The 19,818-nt window shown below is 42.6% G+C and overlaps 3 protein-coding genes across 3 annotated transcripts; all 3 read right to left on the reverse strand.

Moving 5' to 3' along the window:
- Positions 1-528: 528 nt before the first annotated feature.
- On the reverse strand, positions 529-3,801 carry LOC147187888 (uncharacterized). Its single transcript, XM_086100413.1, has 8 exons — positions 3,576-3,801; positions 3,440-3,489; positions 2,951-3,044; positions 2,206-2,274; positions 2,028-2,117; positions 1,603-1,746; positions 1,118-1,392; positions 529-975 (listed from the first exon to the last, which is right to left on the reverse strand). Exons 1-8 carry the CDS (start codon positions 3,613-3,615, stop codon positions 895-897), a joined length of 843 nt encoding a protein of 280 aa, XP_085956539.1. The 5' UTR covers positions 3,616-3,801; the 3' UTR covers positions 529-894.
- A 2,281-nt stretch (positions 3,802-6,082) lies between these two features.
- Positions 6,083-10,519, reverse strand: LOC147187889 (phospholipase B1, membrane-associated-like). The gene is made up of 16 exons (XM_086100469.1): positions 10,422-10,519; positions 10,259-10,323; positions 9,506-9,596; positions 9,370-9,428; positions 9,202-9,269; positions 8,988-9,031; positions 8,756-8,876; positions 8,596-8,647; positions 8,112-8,192; positions 7,923-7,988; positions 7,746-7,837; positions 7,574-7,655; positions 7,080-7,181; positions 6,894-6,989; positions 6,737-6,808; positions 6,083-6,467 (listed from the first exon to the last, which is right to left on the reverse strand). Exons 1-16 carry the CDS (start codon positions 10,477-10,479, stop codon positions 6,333-6,335), a joined length of 1,284 nt encoding a protein of 427 aa, XP_085956595.1. The 5' UTR covers positions 10,480-10,519; the 3' UTR covers positions 6,083-6,332.
- Positions 10,520-10,653: 134 nt separating this feature from the next.
- Positions 10,654-19,291, reverse strand: LOC147187890 (protein sel-1 homolog 1-like). Its single transcript, XM_086100970.1, has 21 exons — positions 18,804-19,291; positions 18,614-18,651; positions 17,888-18,086; positions 17,275-17,442; positions 16,951-17,056; positions 16,651-16,813; positions 16,242-16,295; positions 15,632-15,691; positions 15,438-15,519; positions 15,203-15,357; positions 14,783-14,839; positions 14,623-14,691; positions 14,425-14,502; positions 14,271-14,333; positions 14,112-14,199; positions 13,891-14,039; positions 13,242-13,407; positions 12,993-13,067; positions 12,748-12,920; positions 12,542-12,670; positions 10,654-11,494 (listed from the first exon to the last, which is right to left on the reverse strand). The coding sequence occupies exons 1-21, from the start codon at positions 18,865-18,867 to the stop codon at positions 11,246-11,248; spliced, it is 2,385 nt and encodes a 794-aa protein (XP_085957096.1). The 5' UTR covers positions 18,868-19,291; the 3' UTR covers positions 10,654-11,245.
- Positions 19,292-19,818: the final 527 nt, after the last annotated feature.

The following is a 19,818-nucleotide window of genomic DNA, read 5'->3' on the forward strand; positions in this document are numbered from 1 at the left end:
GCTGGCTTAGCTTGCTCGCAAATGTCTGCCTTGAAGAGCGGCATGAACATGAACCTGTGTGCTCTCGTGCGCCCCCTTCAGTGTAGGAGCCAGTTTTACAATTAATATTTTAATGCTACACATTAGAAAGGTACTTCATGAATATATTTATTAACCTTAACTGTATTTTACTTCCTCTTATAATGCAATTATTGTTGGTATTAAAATATATTTCATCGTTTTTTTAACGTTTATAGTCAATACAAAGTTTAGAGTCCAAATTTCAGTTCTCACAGTTTCTGATTTTGAAATTCATTGGTGTTCTTTGAATAAAATTAATATATTCGCTTTAGTGCATTGCATAACTCCCAAATTGAAAAAAAAACCCCAAAACAAAACACATTTTGACATTGACTACAGAGCGCTTATTTTCAGAAACAAACCTATGCCTTTTCAGTCCCTTGACTTTCTCCCAGAGTGTGTATTCAATGGCCTTACTTGTGATATATTTCTTGTAAAAATGTTCAACTTAAAAATATAACAATCTGCTTGGCAGTGTTGACATGTTGCGTTTATTGCAGTCCTTCCTGCTATGCAAATATGATTGCACAGCCAGAGATAACTGAATTAAGAAGAAAAAATCAAAGTTTTGTTTTACAATTCAATGCCTTCAAAATGGGTAGAAAATGTCCACTTTTTGCCTTTGTGTTCAAATCAGCGACAAAATAGGATAGATGAAACAAAAGGTGAATAATGAAGAATAATGGAACACAATAGAAGAGAATTTCCGAAACATGTCAACGACGTGAAGGTCACCAGGAAGGTTGTAGGAGAAGCCCTCGCAGCCTCTTCGTTTTTCTTTTTTTTGGAGGAAGAAGATGAAGCAGCTTGTGGAAGGAGGACGTCACGTCAAGCTCAGCCTCGCAGCTGGTGGAGTTTCTGGGACACGTTCTCCAGCTCAGACTCAATGGCGGCGAGGTTTTCTACTTCGGGGTCCTGATGAAATCACAATAACACAGAAAATCAGGAGACAAAACACATACAACATTTCGCATAGTGCCTTAATGTTTAACAACCTCACAAAATGTCTTCTATTTTTTTCCCCCCACTTGACCTGGTCGCAACGTCTTTATCTTACCTCCGACTTCCTCGCGGCACTGCCATCCTCCTCCTCCGGCGTCCTGCGAGCGATCATCTGCAGCTCCTTCTCCTCCGGACTGCGGTTCCTCTTCCTCTTGACCTCCTCTTCCTCCGAGACCTCCTTAGAATGATGGAGGGCTTCTTCCTCCCCCTCTTCCTCCGCACTTCCGGATTTCTTCCCGAGCAGAAAACCTTTGCTCCTCTTCTTCATTCCCTCCTCTTCCTCCTCTTCCTCTTCAGAGACAGTTCGTCTTTTTTCTTCTGATGTCCATACTGAAACGTGAAATGTTCACAGCCTTTAATATGTTTATGATCGTGGTAGTCTCATGTGCAACCTTTTGACCTTTTCCGCAAAATGTACTACTTAGCTTAATGTACATTCTTTTTAATTTGTGTCAATGGAGGGCGTGTCCATCAATGACTTTCGAAGCACTTGGCTTAATCGGACATCATTTTTTTGCCTGTAAAATATGTTACCAGTACCTTTATTGTCCTCTTCTTCACGCTCGTCATCGTCCTCTCTCTTCTCGTCTTCTCCTCCGTTGTCCTCCTCTTTCGACCTCCTTGGTTCCTGGGATACGATGGAGCGCTCACCAGAGCCTCCGAGTGCGTTCAGCATGGACCCATCTTAAGGGAAATTCAATTGACTATGATAAGAGATTGATTTTTGCAGTCACGCCGGTTCTCCGAAAGTGCTTTGGCAGAGATGACTTGCAGCTCTACGTGCCCGTGGAGTGCATTTCAGCAATAGGAAATTGCATTAGGTACGACAATGACTATTATATTGATAGCATCTATTATTCCTTTATGATGTTTTAGTATTAGAATTGTTGCAACGTCAAGGTTAGGTTAAAAAAAAATAAAAGGTACAGGCAAATAAATCCCAACATTAATTTTCGGGAGCTCACCTGGGACACCGTCTGCATTTTGAGGAGCTGGCATCTCATGATGCGGTGCAATGGCGCCTCCTCCAGGCGGCCGGGCTCTCTTATCACCACCTTAGCCAGGGATGTCAAACTCATTTTTTGTACCAACTGAAGCCAATTTGCAATTATTTATAAAAAAAACAAACAAACAAAAACGTACCCTGGGTGGTGACGTCCTGCAGCTCCTTCAGGAAATCGGCGTGTCGAAGGAGTGTCAGGAGGTGGTCGTCTTGGAGGGGCACACGCACACACATGCACAGATAAAAGCACATCATGCAACTTCATCTTTCCTTCCTGTTGGAGATTTTTTTTTTTTTTACCCAGCATGCCATGCACCAAATAATCCATTATCCACATGGAAGTACGCCAAGCAGTCCTCGCACCAGAGCACAGCCATCATTACTCAAATCAACTCGAGAGTGACGACGCATGATCGGGGCAGTGAGGACATATACAGTACCTCACCTCAAGTAGATACCCCAATCTACATTTTATACTTCATACAGAGTAGTATGAAATACATATAGATTTTCCTCAATAGTAGCGAACCATTGTGCGCATTTGGTTTAATAGGTCAACCTTTTCAGGCACAATGGCAAATATTTTACCCCTTAACGTTGCGATTATCATTCAGTTTTGTCAAAATACAGTATATATTTTAAATAAATTATTAGATGAATAATTGTACATATTTTATAATAATGAAGTCATTTATTTTTGCCAACATATGCTAATTTAATTGTAAATTGCTCATGTAAATTGGGGCACAAATATTTGGAGTGCCTACGGACAAAGAAGAAGCCAATCAAAAGATGATTCAATAACACACTAAAGAAAACCATGATGATACATCTTACAAAGTTTTATCAGAATTAATAAACAGACAATAAAATAAAGTAAAATACCAGTCCTGAGTGTGTGCAGACATTCCTGGCTGACAGGGAGATGGTGTGGCCTGGAGAGCACATCCACGAGTGCCTCCACCACGCATTTCATCACCTAAAGGCGACACAAAAATTTTTAATCGATGCATGAAAATAAATACACATAGCGTGAAAGTGTATGTGTGTGTGTGTGTGTGTGTGTGTAGAAAAATCAAGGTCCAATCTGATTAATTGTTCTCCCTTTAATACAGAGATCACCACCCAGCGGACAATTCACTTAATGGATTTGTGTGTGTGATTGTGCGTGTGTTTGTGTTGCCGTGTGTTAGTTTTACACCCACAGGAGGCCCGAACATTAGGTACACTTGCGCCTTCCAACTACAGTGTAGCCACAACGACAAACACTGTTCAATAATCAATACAAGGAAACTGAAAAGTTGTACCTAATGAAGTGGCCACCTAGTGTCCACTTCAGGTACGTGAATATAATTAAAATTTTGCATTTCCTACCTTGACGTCGTCATGCTCCAGCATACTCTGAGTCACCGGCAGCGACAAAACTGTCACAAAAAATGGTTCAAATGAGTAAGATGTAAGTGATGTATTTCAAATATGATAACGTGCAATTTAAAACATCTTCTCTCACCGCTTTTGAAGAGGATAGTCAGAGTCAGCAATGCGATCATGTTTGAAGAAAGAAAAAAAATGTCTCCGGGAGTAGACGCTTATTTTATCAAATTGGATCAAAAATACCGTATTTGATATGTTACGGACACATTTCGGTGGCGTTTATGTTAATATTCGACCGTCCTTCAGCGGGGATGGAGCCGGCGTCCGGATTCTTTGCCTCCCGACCGACTCTTCAACAGATATCCGTCACCGCTCTCCCTTTATAATGACGACGCTGAGCCGGAAGTGACGTTACGCCAGTTGCCGTGCACCTGCACGTTCTACCATCTTGGTCAGGGCATAGACAGTTACCGAGTACAAAGCTTTGAGATGAGGACGGAGATTTTTGAAATATGGATTTATTATACCATCAAACATTTCCACATAAAAATAATGTTAGCTCAGGCCTAAACAAAAAACAAGTATTCGTTATATTTTCATATCTGTGAAGAAATGTATCGCTGTCAAGTAATGTGGATGATTTCAGCCAATCAGAAGGAAGAAAAACACTAATTGAAAAGGGCTCAACGAACAAACTAATCTGCGTTTACAACCACTTCCTAACTAAATAAGAAATGTGGAAATGTAATTGAAAGTGTTTCAAAGAAAATTGTTTGAAGCCACCACTCACATAACTTGGTTTTGTTTCCTATTGAATTGAAAAACTTTTTTTTTTTTTGGATAAAAAACATTCCGATTTTTGTTGTTGTTCATCATCATTATTTTTATGTAACATGTCTCCTGTCAACACTGATGAATACTTTCATAAAATGACAAAGGAGACAGAGAGAGATGATTATTCAGTGGGTTACAAGACAAAGAAGCATGAATGAATCACAAAATACATTTGTTGACGCAGAGGCCATTTTGTCTCCATTGGTGCGTCCAAGTGTCCAGTAAGCATCAGGCCTGATTGGTTAGTGACATGAAAAGGAAGCTGTTTGCTCAGCCTCAGACATCAACAGAGCACCCGAGCGTCGCTTGTTGAGCTAGAATTCGTTTTATTTTTTTCTTCCCCGCGGACAATAAAAGGCCACCTCACCCATGTTTACCCTGCATGAGGCAACGGGGCCCTTTTGTTTAAACATGAATAACGTTTTCTTTGAAGCTCATAATGAGACCTCTATGTAAGCCAGCAGGCACAATGAGCTCAACAATACGGTTGCAGGTGCACCACGTATAGAGTGAGAATCAAACATGCGATGATAAATCTCACATTTACAATAAATATCTTTTGCTCCACAAAAAAAAGAAACTCAAGACCAGTTTACAAAACAGACTGCATTCAGTTTCTGTATATTCTGCTAAACAAACTACCTTGATGTAGAAGCTCTTCTACAGAGGGCTATAAATATAGTCTAAAGGACAATTATAATAATAACAAGGTATTTAAACTTTGTATATTTACAAAGGCAAACCTTGGCTGAAGAAAGTCCGCTCGCTTAATGCTAACACACAATGCAAAAATTACATAGGCAGGCTAACAAAACTAGCATTGATGTTGCGGTATAAGTATAAACCTTTCAACAACTATGCAATATTTGAACACAAGCGTGACACAAAAAGTTTGATTGTTTTACATTCTATTAAATTATGTCACAACGGTATATCTTTCTAAAGTATAATATTGTGGAGTGCTGTTTTTCATATTAAAGGATAGTTGTTTGGTTGTGTTCTTTGGTTCTGTCTCTACTTGACCATTATTATTTCTCAATAGGATTCAATGCAGTACAGTGTTTATATATATATATATATATATATGTATATTGGCATCCCACTGAACCACGGTGTCGAGAAGAAGAGGACAAACAAGGCGTGTGAAATCAGCTTTTACTGTTGTGCTTGGTTGTCAGGGTGACGGGCAGAGTGAAGTTGCGAGCGGCGTGGGAGTGATGGCAAACACAGTTTGAGTAAAACTGGGAGGCAGTGCCAGGTGAGTTACGTCACAATTTGTGAATGGATTCTGGACGCTTGGGCTAACGTGTCTGCTTACACTGTTGTTCGAGCTTTCTGAGGAGCCGCACGGCAACAGGACTGACTCTGACAATGACGGGAGGCAACCTGGTGTGTTTGATTGTGTCGTTGCCCAGCTGTTCATTTCAGATACAGAAGGTGAAGATTGATTGGAAAAAATAAATAAATAACGTGAGTATATTATTAAATACGTCACTAAATTGCAACCGAACTCAGTTTTGCTCCCGCTGCCTTTTTAAAAATATACGCTCGTGTGCATGCATGCTACCGTATTTTTAAGCTAGTGTTTACCATGCCTGCGTCCAATAATACAATGCGTTTTGCGCATGTGTTAAATACAGAAATAACACCCGTCACGCCTTTTAATATGGTGCAGTGTTTTTTTGTTTTGTTTTGTTTTTGTTTTTTAAACACTAATGTATTGTTGCTACAAAAGGTGCTAATTTAGCCCTTTTGGGGACAGCGGTTACTGCAGTGGACACCTTGTCATGTTATCAGGTTACATGGTGCTGAAAAGGTTAAAACAAACATCAATCACAAAAATAGAGCTTTATAAATACATTATATTTGTTTTCAAAGACTCTTTACAAGACAAAAACATAAAACATATTAAAAAGGTACCATTGAAAAAATAGTAACAGCATTTCGAAAAAGGTCCTCGTCGTTTGATGTGATACAATGAGGCTCATTGTTGTCTTTCCGTAACTGTTTGAAAAGGCTTACTTTCGGTGACGCTGTCTTCACCTGCCTGGGAAGAGTTCTACCAAAAACCAGGACGCCTGAACGCCACGAGGATAGACGGCAGGAAGTAGAGGAGCTCCACCGGCCGGGTGTGGGGTCCGGAATATTGACCGGATGTGGCGGAGGGTGGTCGAGTAAAGATGTACGGATGCTCCTGTGACACCACAAACAGAATTTTTTCAATTTTCTTTTTTACAAAAAAAAACAAAAAACGTTCCATCGGAGCTAGCATGCTAGCACCACAACAGACAAACATGTTCTGGTATGATTTGATTTAAAAGGGCAGTGATTTCATCTCAATGTCATAGCACATAGCCAAATTGACTTGGAAAAGTATTGGACACATCATACTCATCACATCTCTCCCATTGAAGAATACGACACAAAATGGTCATGGTTTAATATATTACATCATCACCTCACCATGGGTGGACAGACGAGAGTGATGGGGTCTGAAAAACTGCTCACAACTGTCTTTCCTCCCTCTGGCTGAAACTGCGCACATAGAAGCATGGAGTGATGCTTTTTTTTTTTAAAAATAGAAATTTAAAATCAAATTAATAGCCATCATTTGGTTGACCATGTTGTTCCAGAGGCCCTTGGCCAGCTCCTCATGACCTTTGATGGTGAAGTGGAAGCAGTCGTGGGTGAAGAAGCTCATGTCGATCTTGCCGCTCTGCTCGGAGAAACGACACAAGCGAGTCAGCGAGAAGAAACGGGATGTCGTGCATGATGTCACAGGATTGTTGTTGTTGTTGGGGATTACGGGAAGGCGAGGAGGGTCGGCCTGTTTTAAAAACGGCTGCAAGACCACCGCAAAGTCATCTCGGAAGAAGCGATCGGCGAGCAGCAACGCTTCCAATCTTCTCTGTGGAAGGAAGTCAAAATGGAAATTGTTATCAGGGACACTTTGTAACATGAAATTTGGGAGGCATGTCCATCATAATAAGAGGGGCTTTTTGGCCATTTCCAGGACAGTAGAACACTTTTTTTGGGGCCCCCAAAGCCAGTTTGACTTAAAAACATGAAACTTGGAAGACACGTCTATCTTGATTAGAAGCACCAAAAAAAAAATAAAAACCCTCTCAACAAGTCATGCCAGAAATGTCACTGAAGTCTGACATTTTGGTTTGAATTAACCTTATTGGGCTCATTTTGTCTTAAAAAAGCCAATTCGGTGCAGCAAAAAAAAAAAAAAGATCTTAGACAAGTACAACAAACTTAAGAGTGCGGAACAGTAAAAGGATGTCATTGTTGCACCTGAAACTCCAGATTAAGTTCCACCAGCTCACGTAGCTCAGCAGAACGGGCCACCGGTTCAATCAGACACGAGCAGAAGGATCTGAAGTCGATTAAATTCATATTTAGACCGTTAAAACTTAAGTTTTGACCTTCAAGTTTTCAAGCAAGGTTGTTTGGTGATGCCACTCACCGCTGGAGAAGGCAGCCCGGCGTGGGCTTCTGTACCTCCCTGAGCGTCTGCATGGGAAGGATCTGCACCACATTGACGATCATGCGAGGAACCTGAAGGAGAAAAAAAAAAAGCCATTGGGTAAAAATGAATGCGAGTGACATAATTCTCGTTTTATTTTCAAGATTTGTCATTGACCTCATTCATGAGCATTTCCAAGGAGACGGTCATGTAGTGAATGAAGTTCTCGGGAGAGAAGAGCGCCTTGAAGGAAAAAAAAAATCAAGAAAACTCACTTCCAGATACATGAACTTGGATAGATGACAGACAGATCCAAACAAACAGACTCTTGATTATGGAGAAGACTGAAAAAGAAGAAAGACGCACCTTGTCTTTGCAATAGTCGCAGATGTCGTTCATGCCCATGAGGATGGTCAGCAGCTTCCAGTCTTGCTCAAAGTTTAAACCCTGGAGGAAGAAAGACAATCATGTCAGACGGAAGGAAAAAAGGGCAGACTTAAATTTGCCTGCACAATTTTGTCCTCCGTCCTCCAGTAGTTCGCTTTTTGTGCTATCCCAATACATTTGACCACCATAGTCAACACTTTGACTTTCAAGTCCATTGTTTTTTTTTATTGGCGATCAACAGATCTGATTTTTTTTTCTTTTTGAGGCCGATGTCGATTCTGATATTTGACAGAATAAAATTCCAACAACCGTTTCACCCCCCCCCCCCCAAAAAAATTTAATGTACAGAATATAACAAAAAAATAAGGGTTTTTTTGGTCACTTAAGGCTTGCAACAATGAAAAATATGAAGGACAGGGAGAACTCAACGTGATGAGCATCCTTTTTTTTTTTTTTACCTCACCTCAAAACTTCTGAGCGTGTCAATCAAATGTCTTGTCTGACCAGGGAGATTGCTGGCAAAGAAAAAGGGCGCGTGGTGAAAGGTGGGGTAGCAGTGAATACAGAAGTGAGTTGCCATGGAAACATAAATGGCATTTATGTGAGGCAGGAACATTTCATACAAGGTATTCTGTCCCGTCACGGCCAGGTTGAGCCCCGTTTGCCCCAGGTCAGCCTCCATGCCGTGAAGCGTTTTCCCTCGGGCGGCACCCAGCAGGTTGGGATTGAAAAGTTTGATGATGTCTGACACACACACACACGCACACGCAATCATGTGATTAAAGGAAGGCAGCATCGAAAAAAATGAAAGATGTCCACAGTGATTTAAAAAAAAAAAAAAAAAAAAAAACTTACTGGGCAAAGTAATGACGTCCTCATATGAGCCATAACCTCCGATGCTAGAAAACCACATAAACATTTCATCAATCACTGGACACTTCAAATAGTCTAATTTTAAGAAAATGCTTCTTGATGCCATAATTTCCTGGAGTTAAAAAAAAAAAATCATGAAAGAAAACTTCGCGCCGTTCCAATTCGATGGCCGTCCACACGGTATTTATTGCCTCACCTCCAAGAAACGTGACGGAACTCGATGGGAATGCCCAGGACGGTGGTAGCGTTGGCACCGATGGCCGTCTGTAAGAAAAGGACACACACACACACACACAAAATACCCATTGAAACGCCCAACAAGGCTAGAAAACAAAACCAGGAAATGTTCAAAAGCAGCACCTACTGTGAGAGAATCACCCAGGGCGGCGACCACTTTGATATCACCTGCCTTCACCAACTCCACTAGAAGGAAAAATGAAGATGAGGAAAATCACGCATGGTGTGCATGTTATGTATTTATGAGATGGTCAGTGAGCCACCTGAGGAAGGGGCTGAAGGAGAGGGGCTCATTTCAGGACACTGGAAGGCTGGATGCTTGAAGCCAACAGGACGAGTTTTGTTTGGAAACTCCTGAAGAGAAATGGTTGTTATTAAGTTAACGGGTGACAGAGGAACAACATTCGAAGATCCTCAAGCCCCCATTCAGGTCTTCAATATGAGGTATGAATCCATGTGATTTGTTGCCTTTAGGAAATCTGTATGACATCGAGCGCCCCCTAAAGGCAAAACATCCGAAATAGACAGGAACACATCCGGTCAAAAGTCAGACCTTCAAAATAAAAAGTGAAAACTACCGTAGGGGGAAAGCAAATGTGGTGAAATTGTCAACATCCTGTTGTGCTTTAATTTTGAAGGCTTGACGTCTAACAGGATGTTACATCGACGTTGCAGAGTTGATTGGGAGACTTGTTATTGCGTTGAGATGTGGAATATGTCTTGCCGGCTTGTTGAGCCACTTCGACACAATATGCCAGAAAGTTCACATTGCCGACTTTTTGATAAAGTAGGCCAGGAACAAGATGAGGTTGAACAAATAACTCTCAAGAAAATGACCCTCATCGCCGTATACGCCATCGAGAGTCTTCAGTAACTATTTTCGTTAAACTTTCTAAAACGGATTAATTAAGGTAACCGAGAACAAAAGGTTAAAAGCTAGCTTCGAACGGTGATTGAGGTGCGGAAAACAAAGCAATTTCACCATGGAAATATATATTTTTAAAAGTAAACACTACCTTATTGAGTGCCTCTTTGCTGTAGTGCCGTATTCCCTCTTCATATTTCCACCACCAGAGGTCACCTTAGAAATAAAAGATTCTTTGCCAACTGAAAAATAAAACGCTGCGTGCTGTTGAGTAAAAATACAAACATCACCAGACGGGGTTTCCAGCACTTTACCTTTGACACAGCGTGACACCAGCACACACGTTGCCACGGCAACGCAAAGCCACCCCATAGTAGGAGCGGTGTCTGTCAGTGGGGCACCCCTGCGGCGAGTCAGTTCAGCACTTTCGTGGCATGGCTCCGCCCACGAGAGATAATTGGCAGCTGATTTGGACCAATAAGGAGCACTGCCTCCCCACCCGCCTCCACACACAGACAACCTTTTTAAAAATAATAATCCATGCAGTTATTCTTTGATATTTCCCAATGTTTTATTAATTTATTTGGAAACTTAATAAAAATGGTCAGTGTTTCATTTGATTCGTTTAATGTGTCATGCATCTGGAAAGAAAAAAAAAGTGTGGTTTCAGTTTTGCTTGAATACCAAGTTTCCTCAGGGTTGTAGTTGTAATGAAGGTGATTGTTCAAAGAAAAAAAAATAGGGGGGATGGGGATTAAAATTAAATAATGAGGGAGAAAAAAAGAAAGTCTGGAAAATCCCAGTCCAAGCGTTGCATAAATTAAGGTTTTGTTTAGTACTACACTCTTTCCATAACTAATATCTGTTAAGAAAAAAAAGGTGTAATCAAATGAAACACGAAAAAAAAAAACCCACTTTCTTCCACAGGACTTTGAAAATAGATGATATTTGCTTTGATCATTTGTAATCCAGCGTATTTGGTTCCCGAGTCCCGGGAGTCCGACATCTTTGTCTTCCAGTGAAGAAACTGCACCCAACGCCGGCCATTTTGAGTCTTTGGGAGCGAACCCGAATGCGGGCACGTCGAGCCGGCAAGCGCGAGCTACTCAGCAGAGTGTTCGTTCATTTCCTGCAGTTTTCACTGCAGCTCCTCTTCCTCGGCTTGGGCTTGCGGTTGCTCCTGCTGGATTTCGGCGGCGTCGGCGGCTGGCGGTGGTGGAGTTGGTGGCGCGGCGGGGTGAGGGGGCATCATGATGTGGTGCTGGCGTTGGCGCTGGCGGTAGGCAATGATGGTGCCGAGCAGCAGCGCGATGACCGTCATGAGGTAGAGGTCCCACTCGGGGCCCAGGAGCTGGTCCAGGTCCACCTGAGAGAGCAGCTCCCACAGCTGACAACAAAGGCAAGATCAGTTCACGCTGTAATTTGGGAGTCATCGAATCACAAGTGATGCTACGTTGATCCTGTGAGGTACAGGTATTACTTTTGTCCACTTAAGAATCACCCTCCTCACATTCTGTGACTTTGAGTGTGTTTGGCTTGAATGACGTGGGTTTCAGTGAATGAGAGTGTTGAGTCAGCTGTTTGATCATTTTTTTCCCCCTTTCTATTTTTCATCCTAATATTTGGGTGTGTCTATTTTTTTTCTAATAATTACTAAATACCTTTTTCATATATTTTCCCACCTCTGACTCCTATTACAGACCCTGTAATTATTTCATACCGTAGTATTTTCACCATATTTTTCCATGTACTTTTATTTTTCTTATTTGCCTATTTTTAATCTTCATTTTGTTTAAACTCGTTTCAGTCTAAAAATGGCCTGCACTGAATGAGTTCCATATTTTTATTTTTCATTTATTCCCCTAAGGCTGCTGTCAGAGAGCTTGCATTTGGTGTTTTTATCCATAGTATTTTTTTCCCTAATAATTTTTATTTAATTTTTTTCCCCCCCATCGAGTAGCATTTTTTTCCCTAATATATGAGGATTTTTCAGCTAGTAGCTTGTCATCCAGTTTTTTTTCTACATTTGAACTACTTTCTTGTGACTACTGCTGGACCCTACATTTAGTATTTTCTTTCACATTTTTTATCATTTATTTTTCTTTTTACATCAAGGATTTCATTCCTTATATTTTTCTATTTATTTTTTCAATATTTTCCCAATAGATGAAAAAGAAAAATCATGAATATTTTGTTTTAAATCTTGGAGCTATTGCTGTAAACCCAACATTTTTTTGGTATTAATTTATGTCTGATAGTTTCATTGTGTGCCTTTGGCACCCTCAAAATCTCCTATTTGGAGACCGCTGCACTCCAACGTCCCTTTATACTGAACCGAACTCTTCTGCTTGATGGAAACCACTTCACAGACAAACTCAAAAGAATACCGTGTGGGCCTACGAGCTGTGTAAAATGGTAAGCGATGACTACTCACATTGAGGTCCTGCATGTAATGGAGGGTGTAGACCAAACCTAGCTTGCACAGAGCCAGGAAAACGGGCACCTGGGCATCGGGACTGGCTTCTGCCGCCATGTCGTAAAAGCGCTTGGCCAGGTGGATGTCCTGTGAGAGGGCCAGTGATGTCACCCCAGAGCGTTTTGGCAAGAGGGTCGAAATTGCAGTACAAGGTCCACACGTACCTGTTTGATCCCCAGTCCCTTCTCGTGCATGTAACCCAGGTTGAACATGGCCTGGGCGCTGTTCTGCTGCTCTGAAGCCAGCCTGTAGTGGATGATGGCCGTCTCGTAGTCCACGTCGGTGCCGAAGCCGTAGAAGTGGTAGTCGCCCAGTTTGATCCGGGCCACTGTGTAACCTGACGGGAAGAAGAGGTCCGGCGTGATGACAATGCCTGATGGGATATGTGGGATGGGATTTGTGAGCACACCTTGAGCAGCGGCTCTGGTCCAGTGAAGCAAAGCCCGAGGATACGTCTCATTTTCGTTGAAGATTTTGGCGCCCTCTGGTGGCGGAAGCGAAAAAAAAAATCAAGTTTCGAAGTGCTGCAATAACATCATCCGATTTCCATTTCACCCATGTACATATGTCAGTGGAGTAACTTTATCTGGTTTTTAATTTTCAAATACCACTCTGGGGAAAATAAATAAAAAAAATAAAAACGACAACGTCATCCTACTCTGGTCCAGAATGAAGGCCACGTTGCTCTGGGCCACCTCGTAGCCCTGCTCGGAAAGCAGCAGGTACTGCACGAGCGCCGCGTCGCTGTTGCCCTCCTTGAAGCTGCCGTATGCCGTCAGCAGACGCTCGGACCAGCGGCCGCGCTCGCACATGTTCTTGAACAGCTACAAAAAAAAAAAACAAGCAAACAAACAAAAAAAAACAGGCACGCACAATAAAGATCTGTTTTCACAACTACTTTGTTAGTTAGCAAGGAGAGAAAGACCACAATTAGAAAAAAAAAAAAGTTGGCAATTTACAGATTGAAGTAGCATCAAGTAGTACAAAAAAAACTGATTGTCAAATTAATTAAATTTGGGGTGAATCTGGATAAAGGATTTTTTTCCCCCTCAACCTTGATGTACGTTTGAATGATAAATCAAATTAAAGAAAGCAATTTTTTCAATTAAAGTACATCATATTCCAATTAAAATTAAATTCATGAAAATGTACAGATTGAAGGTCAATCATTAAGGCTTATAGTGTCAAAACATTTAGCTCTCTTTTTAACGGAGAAGTTTCTGTTGACTAAAAGCATCAGACTGTAAAGCAAGTTTTGAAATAATGGAAGCAAAAGCGTCGGCTGAGTGTGTGTGTGTGTGTCTAACCTCCACCGCTGTGTGACACGAGCGCATGACTCCGGTGCCGGTGGCGTGCATCTGGGCCAGGTTGTAGAAGGCCAGGATGTGGCCCGCCTGCGAGGCCAGGTTGAAAAACTTGAGCGCCTGCTTGTAGTCACGCTTCACGCCCATGCCATCTGCAGCGCACAAATACGGAATTGCTCAACATATCTGCTCCCCCCCCCAACAAATGAAGGTCCGTGACTCACTATAGTACATGGTGCCCAGCTGCAGCTGGCCGTCCACCCAGCCCTGTTCGGCTGCCTTCTGGAAGTACTTCAGTGCCAGCTCATAGTTCTGAAAAGGACAAACAGCTCATGAAAGCGGTTTGCGCCGTCTTTGTCAGGGACTGTAATCACGTCATTTACCACCGAGATGCCTCTTCCATAAAGGTACGCCATCCCCAGGCCACTCTGACCCACCGGGTTTCCCTGCATGGTTTCAAATTTGAACGTCAAGCCAGGATTAGCATTTCGAATATGGACTTGAAACCAGGATGATGGCTTTCAAAGTAAGTCTGACCAGGTCGGAAGCCTTCTTAAAGTACTGCAGGGCCGTCTCGTTGTTCTGAGGCAGGTAGTCGCTGCCCTCACTGTACATCTGAGGGACGAAAACCACAAGACGGAAAAAAGCCGTCAAGTCATTCCAAACTCAGACTGCAGAAAAATTCAGATTGAAGCAGTTCAATTGCAGTCCAGTGGGTGGCAGTATAACGCTCACCTTGCCCAGAAAAGCCATGGCATGGGTATTTCCTGCATTGGCGGCCTGGTTGAAGTAGTCATACGCCCTCTGTTGGACAGGAAGCGTCAGATCATTATCAGCAGGGGGAAAAAAAATAAATGAAAGATTTGAAAACTACGACATCAGGGGGACGTGATACCTGATGATTCTGTTCCACGCCTCGTCCTCCGTGCAGGTGAAGCTGACCCAGTCCCACCTGACCAGGGCAACAAGGTTAAGGTCTCAAGTTAAGGTTGAAGAGTTTAAAAGACAGAGTGAGGGTTTCAAACCAGCATTTGGGTTTGAAATCTGAGCTTCAAACCAGGATTGGAGCCTCTGAACCGAGTTTTCAGTCTGTCTTTCAAACCAGGATTCGGGTTTTAGGGTTTTGAGTATGCTTTCGAACAAAGGTCCAAATCAGGTTTAGGCAGTTATCGTTTTAAGATGGGCTTTCAAATTAGGGTATATAAATCCTTTTTTTTTTTTTTTAACTCATTCACTCCCAAAGATGTTTTTAAACGTCTTTTCAGACTTGGTCCAGAATTGGCTGGTACTGAATGAGTTAATTTCAACTTTTTACCTGCGCTTGCACGTCCCCTTTCTCAGCAAGGAACTGGTAGTACTGGATGAGGTCCTCCTCCAGCATGCCGCTGGTGGAGCCGGGGTTCTCCAGCTCGTCCAGCAGCCGGATCTTCTGCACGGCCGTGCCCCCCGTCAGCGACACGTCGCTGGCCACTGAGCCGAAGGGAGAGGAAAAAGCTGTCAGCGTCCGTTTGAAGGCGACGGGCGAGCGGCGACGGGCGGCGCGTTTTCACCCTGATTGGCCACCAGCTTGTAGTGCGTCAACGCAGACTCGCAGCTTTGGGGAACGCCCACACCGCCCCAGTATCTGTAGCCCTAACCAATTGCATCATTGGAAACGTCATTTATCGATTTATTCCTTAATTTTATTGTATTTTTTTTATATGTGAATGCAGCTGCTGCTTCATTCACGGTTAAGAAAACACACCAGAATCATGTGAGCGATCAAGTTTCCGCCCAGGGCACCAAAGGTGTAGTACACCAATGCCTGCAATGACAAGAAAAGGGCCTTTACACAATTGATACCGCTATGAGCATTGTAGTAATAATAATAATAAAAAAGAAATAAAATGAAAAAAAAAAACAGTTTAAGAAAATAATGCACTAAATAGGAAAACATTTCAAAATGCACACAAAGAAAATGTCATTATAAACAAAAACAAAAAATTCAATTGTAAAAATAAATCTGTACCAATCACTACATTTATAAGAAAAATATATATTTTTACAATTTTTTTGTACACTACAATTCATGTTTTATGTTATAATTAAATGACAATTCAAATTACTTACAATTGACCCCCCAAAATTAAATACCGGTAAATAAAAGTGTCAAAAAGAGATTATTATTATTTTTTTAATATCACAGCGCAACTGATTCAGGGTGTCCCCGCCTACTGCCCGAAGACGGCTGGGATAGGCTCCAGCACCCCCCGCGACCCTAGTGAGGATCAAGCGGTTCGGAAAATGGATGGATGGATATCACAGCATGAGCGCACAACTACAACAGCAATATTTAAAAATACTGCAAAACACACCTTCGCTTGACTAGAGTTGACTCCAAGTCCTGCGGCGTACAGAAATCCAAGAGCCTGAGGGGGAGTTAAAAAAAAAAAAAAAAAACAAGGCAGAGGAATTGAGGCACACCCCAAAAATACAAAACCAAACAACAAAAAGAATCACAGCTAAAAGGGGTACTTTGACGGGTTGCATTCATTTCATCAGAGCAACTCATTGAAATGAATCAAAATGCCATTCAGCTGAATTATTTTACTTCCTGCTCAACTGGGACAAATTAAAACACTTCAGCGACATTAGCTTCCTTTTGGAGCACTGACTTCAGTGACCAAATCGGCTCGTCATCTGGCTTCGGCCCTCCAATGATGCATCTCCTTTGCATATTCCCGGACATACAATAAAGATGACTGAACAAAGTTTAACGAGTACCGTCTGCGCTTTGGGGGAACCCTCGGCGGCGAGCTGCTCAAACATTTCCCGAGCCCGGCTGACATTCTGACTCATGTAGTCGCCGAACAACATGGCGTACGCCACCTTCTCCGTGGCCCGCTGGTGGCCTCCCTCGGCCACCTTCAGCAGCTTCTCGTACAGACTGGAGAGGTTGGGGGGGGGGGGGGGGTGTGCAAGGGAGACAAGTGAAGTTGTACAAAGAAAAGACACACTTCAGAGACATGCAAAAAGGTCATATTGGGCAAACTGCAACGACTTGAGAGCAGACCGGGCACTCACGCTTTCCTCTGGCTCTTCCTGCTGGTGCCGTTGAGCATGCGCAGGAAAGTTTGGTACTCATCCTCCGCCTCCTGCGCCTGCAGTCTCTGCTGCGCCTGCTGGTCGGCTATGGGGAACGACAGGGGTTTATTATTAACGCGCCAGATCATGCCCAAAAAAACAAAAAAAAAACCCCCACAAAACATATGCACCTGCCTTTGCGTGAGCGCGCATTTCCACTCACAAAACCACTGACACACAACATACCAAAAAATAAATAAAATGTTTTTTTAAATGCACACAGACGCACGCGGGCACCGGCACAGAGTCCGAGTTGCGACGTACTTTCACAGAAGCCCCACTTCTTGTCGTTGTCATAGTTGTAGGTGGTGGCGCACCACAGTCGTCCGTCCCCTCGGCCGTTGGTGGTGCAGTCAAAGTACTCGTCGCCTTGGAAGACGAAGGGGAAGACGCAGGGCTCTCCGCCCGCCGTGCCGCCGTTCACGACGGGAACTGGAGGGAGGTTTAAAAAAAAAAAAAAAAAAAAACATTTTCACAGAAAGTTCCACTTAAAATGTGGCACATTTCTACATAACGTGATTGCCGACTTTTCCTGCATCTGTGCAAAGTACGACCCACCTTGCAGGGGTCTTCCGTTTTTTTTTTTTTCACCAGATCTTTAATGTGGGAGTTTCATCATGGCAACTTTGTTCAAATCGGAAATCTCACAGCTCATGCTGTATTTTGAAAAGCGCAAGCGGAATCCAAGAGACCAAAACTATCTCGCTTGGCGAGGTTATAAAGTACGTGGCACAGGTGCGCAGCGCTTGTCATTTCTCAAGGGAGTGTCAAGGTTGCTCTTGTCACCAGTCAGCTAGTGAACCGTGCTCATTCTTGCATGTGATTAAAAAAAAAAAAAAAGTAGCTAGTAGCAATCTGGAGAATTTCCAACACTTGCCTTCTTTCCGTTTCTGCACTTGAACATGTAGTTCTGGGAGGTCCTCCTTCTCTTCTCCTGGCAGAAAGTCTCCTGGATGCCTCTCTGCTTCTGGCACATTACGAGCGTGAGGGGTGGCGGCGGAGGTTGCAGAAACGGGCGGCAGAGTTTTAGAGTTTAAACGGACGTCGTCCTCTTCTGATTCGGGATCGTGGTAGGGCTACAGTCAGCAAGGAAAGGGAATCATTATAATGTGCCCAATAATTGGACATGCATGGTTGATGGTAATAGCGAAAATGGATCCATGCATTTAATGGGGCAGAATTTGAGCACGTCCCACTAACTTAAAGATCCTGTAAAGTGATTAGCATCTGAATTTAAAAACGGATGTAAACAAAACATAAAAAGACAGAAAACTTTGTTTTTTTTAAATTTGTGGACATCGAGCATTCGGAAAGTCTTCTGGCATGGTTGGTTTGGAGTGCCACATTGTCCAACATTGAGTTCGTGCAGGGAACAAGGGGGAGGGCTTAATTTTTCTAATTTTGGAGAGACTTGACAGAGTGACATTCGAGCTGGCATGGCTGCTTTAGAGTGCCTTGTTGTTGGCCTGAGTGGACACTGGCACTTAGTGCACACACATCACTGAGGGAATTTGGGAGCGCAAGACATCTTTACACTTTACAGGGACTTTAAAAAGTGGTCAAATGTTGACAATGGTAAATCGTGGAGGCCGTTTAGACCCACCTTTAACTCCGGTCTGTCATTCCCGTGTGGCTCTTCGTCTGGAAAACGGCAACAAGTCACCTTAAATGTCACTTTAAAGATAGTCCACAGTGGTGCTACGTCCCTAAATATAGCTTACGCAATAGCAGGACCCAGTACAAACACATCAGCAAGTCAAAACAAAACAAGCAAGCAGTTTTTGCATACTTACCAGCTGTGATTCCGCAGATGAAGACGACGAAGAGAAAGGTGCAAGTCAACAGGGCTCTCCCCATGGCTAGCCGCTAGCTGGAGCTGCTATCGCAGTCTTTTCTGTCTCAACATTCAGCAACGATTGCGTCACTCTATCACAAGCGACGCAATTTAAACAAACTAAGTCCCGCGCCTTTCGCCGAGCCACCGGCGCTCGGGTTCTAGTTGTAAAGGATGACAAACAATTTCGCCCCAACGCAGCTGTCAGAGGTGCTAACAATGCTATGCGAAAGCGCTTCACTATGGCTGAAATGACGTCTGGCTAACTAGTTAGCGTTATGAGTCAAATAAAATCATAGCAAATCGGCATCATGCAAAAAAGCTCAGTCACAATAATGGTTTGCAACGAACGTCGTCATAATACTAAACGTGTACGTTTAATAACGACTGTGCAAAGAACCAACACTGAACGTTTGACTGAAGCTGCTAGTGGCTACTAAGCTTGGCTCTTCCGGTTCTCAAAATTCGACCAATCATCGCACGCCGGACTCTTTCTGTTCTCACAGTGTTGACCAATCACTGCACTTTGGTTGGATGGGAGCCAATCAGCGTTTATCACTGATTAATAAACCAATCGTGTAGATACACAGTTGTAGTTCGTATGGGCTAGTCTGACGTACAAAAACACAGATAAAAATAATGTTGATAATAAATAATAATTCGAATTCAATACATGTCTGATGACACAAAATAAATTATGGTTTAACTTGGCAAAAAGTACGTATTAGTACGTTTAATAACTTTATATTAACTTTATTTTTGTCCATGTTCTCTAATGTTGTCGTGCAATGTGTTGAAAACGTACACCTAAAAGTCGATTGATCATTTACATTAACGTTCGAGATTTTTTTTCAGAATTCCTTGAAAACGGAAATAAATAATATACAATAAATAATAGAAAATAATCGGTCTCAGTGCACACCTGGAATGCTCGAATTCACATTTTTTTCATGCGCCCCCGCCAAGGTAAGTGA

Source organism: Hippocampus guttulatus, chromosome 20 (assembly GCF_054856545.1).
Source record: "Hippocampus guttulatus isolate MCC_2025c chromosome 20, RoL_Hgut_1.0, whole genome shotgun sequence".
NCBI lineage: Eukaryota > Metazoa > Chordata > Actinopteri > Syngnathiformes > Syngnathidae > Hippocampus > Hippocampus guttulatus.

What these genes read in the sequence shown, in the direction of transcription:
- LOC147187888 (XM_086100413.1), bottom strand. Translation starts at nt 3,615, where the DNA reads ATGATCGCATTGCTGACTCTGACTATCCTCTTCAAAAGCG. An exon ending in GACTATCCTCTTCAAAAGCG is followed by an intron (nt 3,490 to 3,575) that starts GTGAGAGAAGAT and finishes TTTTTGTGACAG; the next exon opens with TTTTGTCGCTGCCGGTGACT. An exon ending in GCAGGACGTCACCACCCAGG is followed by an intron (nt 2,118 to 2,205) that starts GTACGTTTTTGT and finishes TCCCTGGCTAAG; the next exon opens with GTGGTGATAAGAGAGCCCGG.
- LOC147187889 (XM_086100469.1), bottom strand. Translation starts at nt 10,479, where the DNA reads ATGGGGTGGCTTTGCGTTGCCGTGGCAACGTGTGTGCTGGTGTCACGC. An exon ending in GGTGTCACGCTGTGTCAAAG is followed by an intron (nt 10,324 to 10,421) that starts GTAAAGTGCTGG and finishes TTTATTTCTAAG; the next exon opens with GTGACCTCTGGTGGTGGAAA. An exon ending in CCGGGCTGCCTTCTCCAGCG is followed by an intron (nt 7,656 to 7,745) that starts GTGAGTGGCATC and finishes AATCGACTTCAG; the next exon opens with ATCCTTCTGCTCGTGTCTGA.
- LOC147187890 (XM_086100970.1), bottom strand. Translation starts at nt 18,867, where the DNA reads ATGGGGAGAGCCCTGTTGACTTGCACCTTTCTCTTCGTCGTCTTCATC. An exon ending in ATGACAGACCGGAGTTAAAG is followed by an intron (nt 18,087 to 18,613) that starts GTGGGTCTAAAC and finishes TGCTGACTGTAG; the next exon opens with CCCTACCACGATCCCGAATC. An exon ending in AAGGGGACGTGCAAGCGCAG is followed by an intron (nt 14,840 to 15,202) that starts GTAAAAAGTTGA and finishes TGCCCTGGTCAG; the next exon opens with GTGGGACTGGGTCAGCTTCA.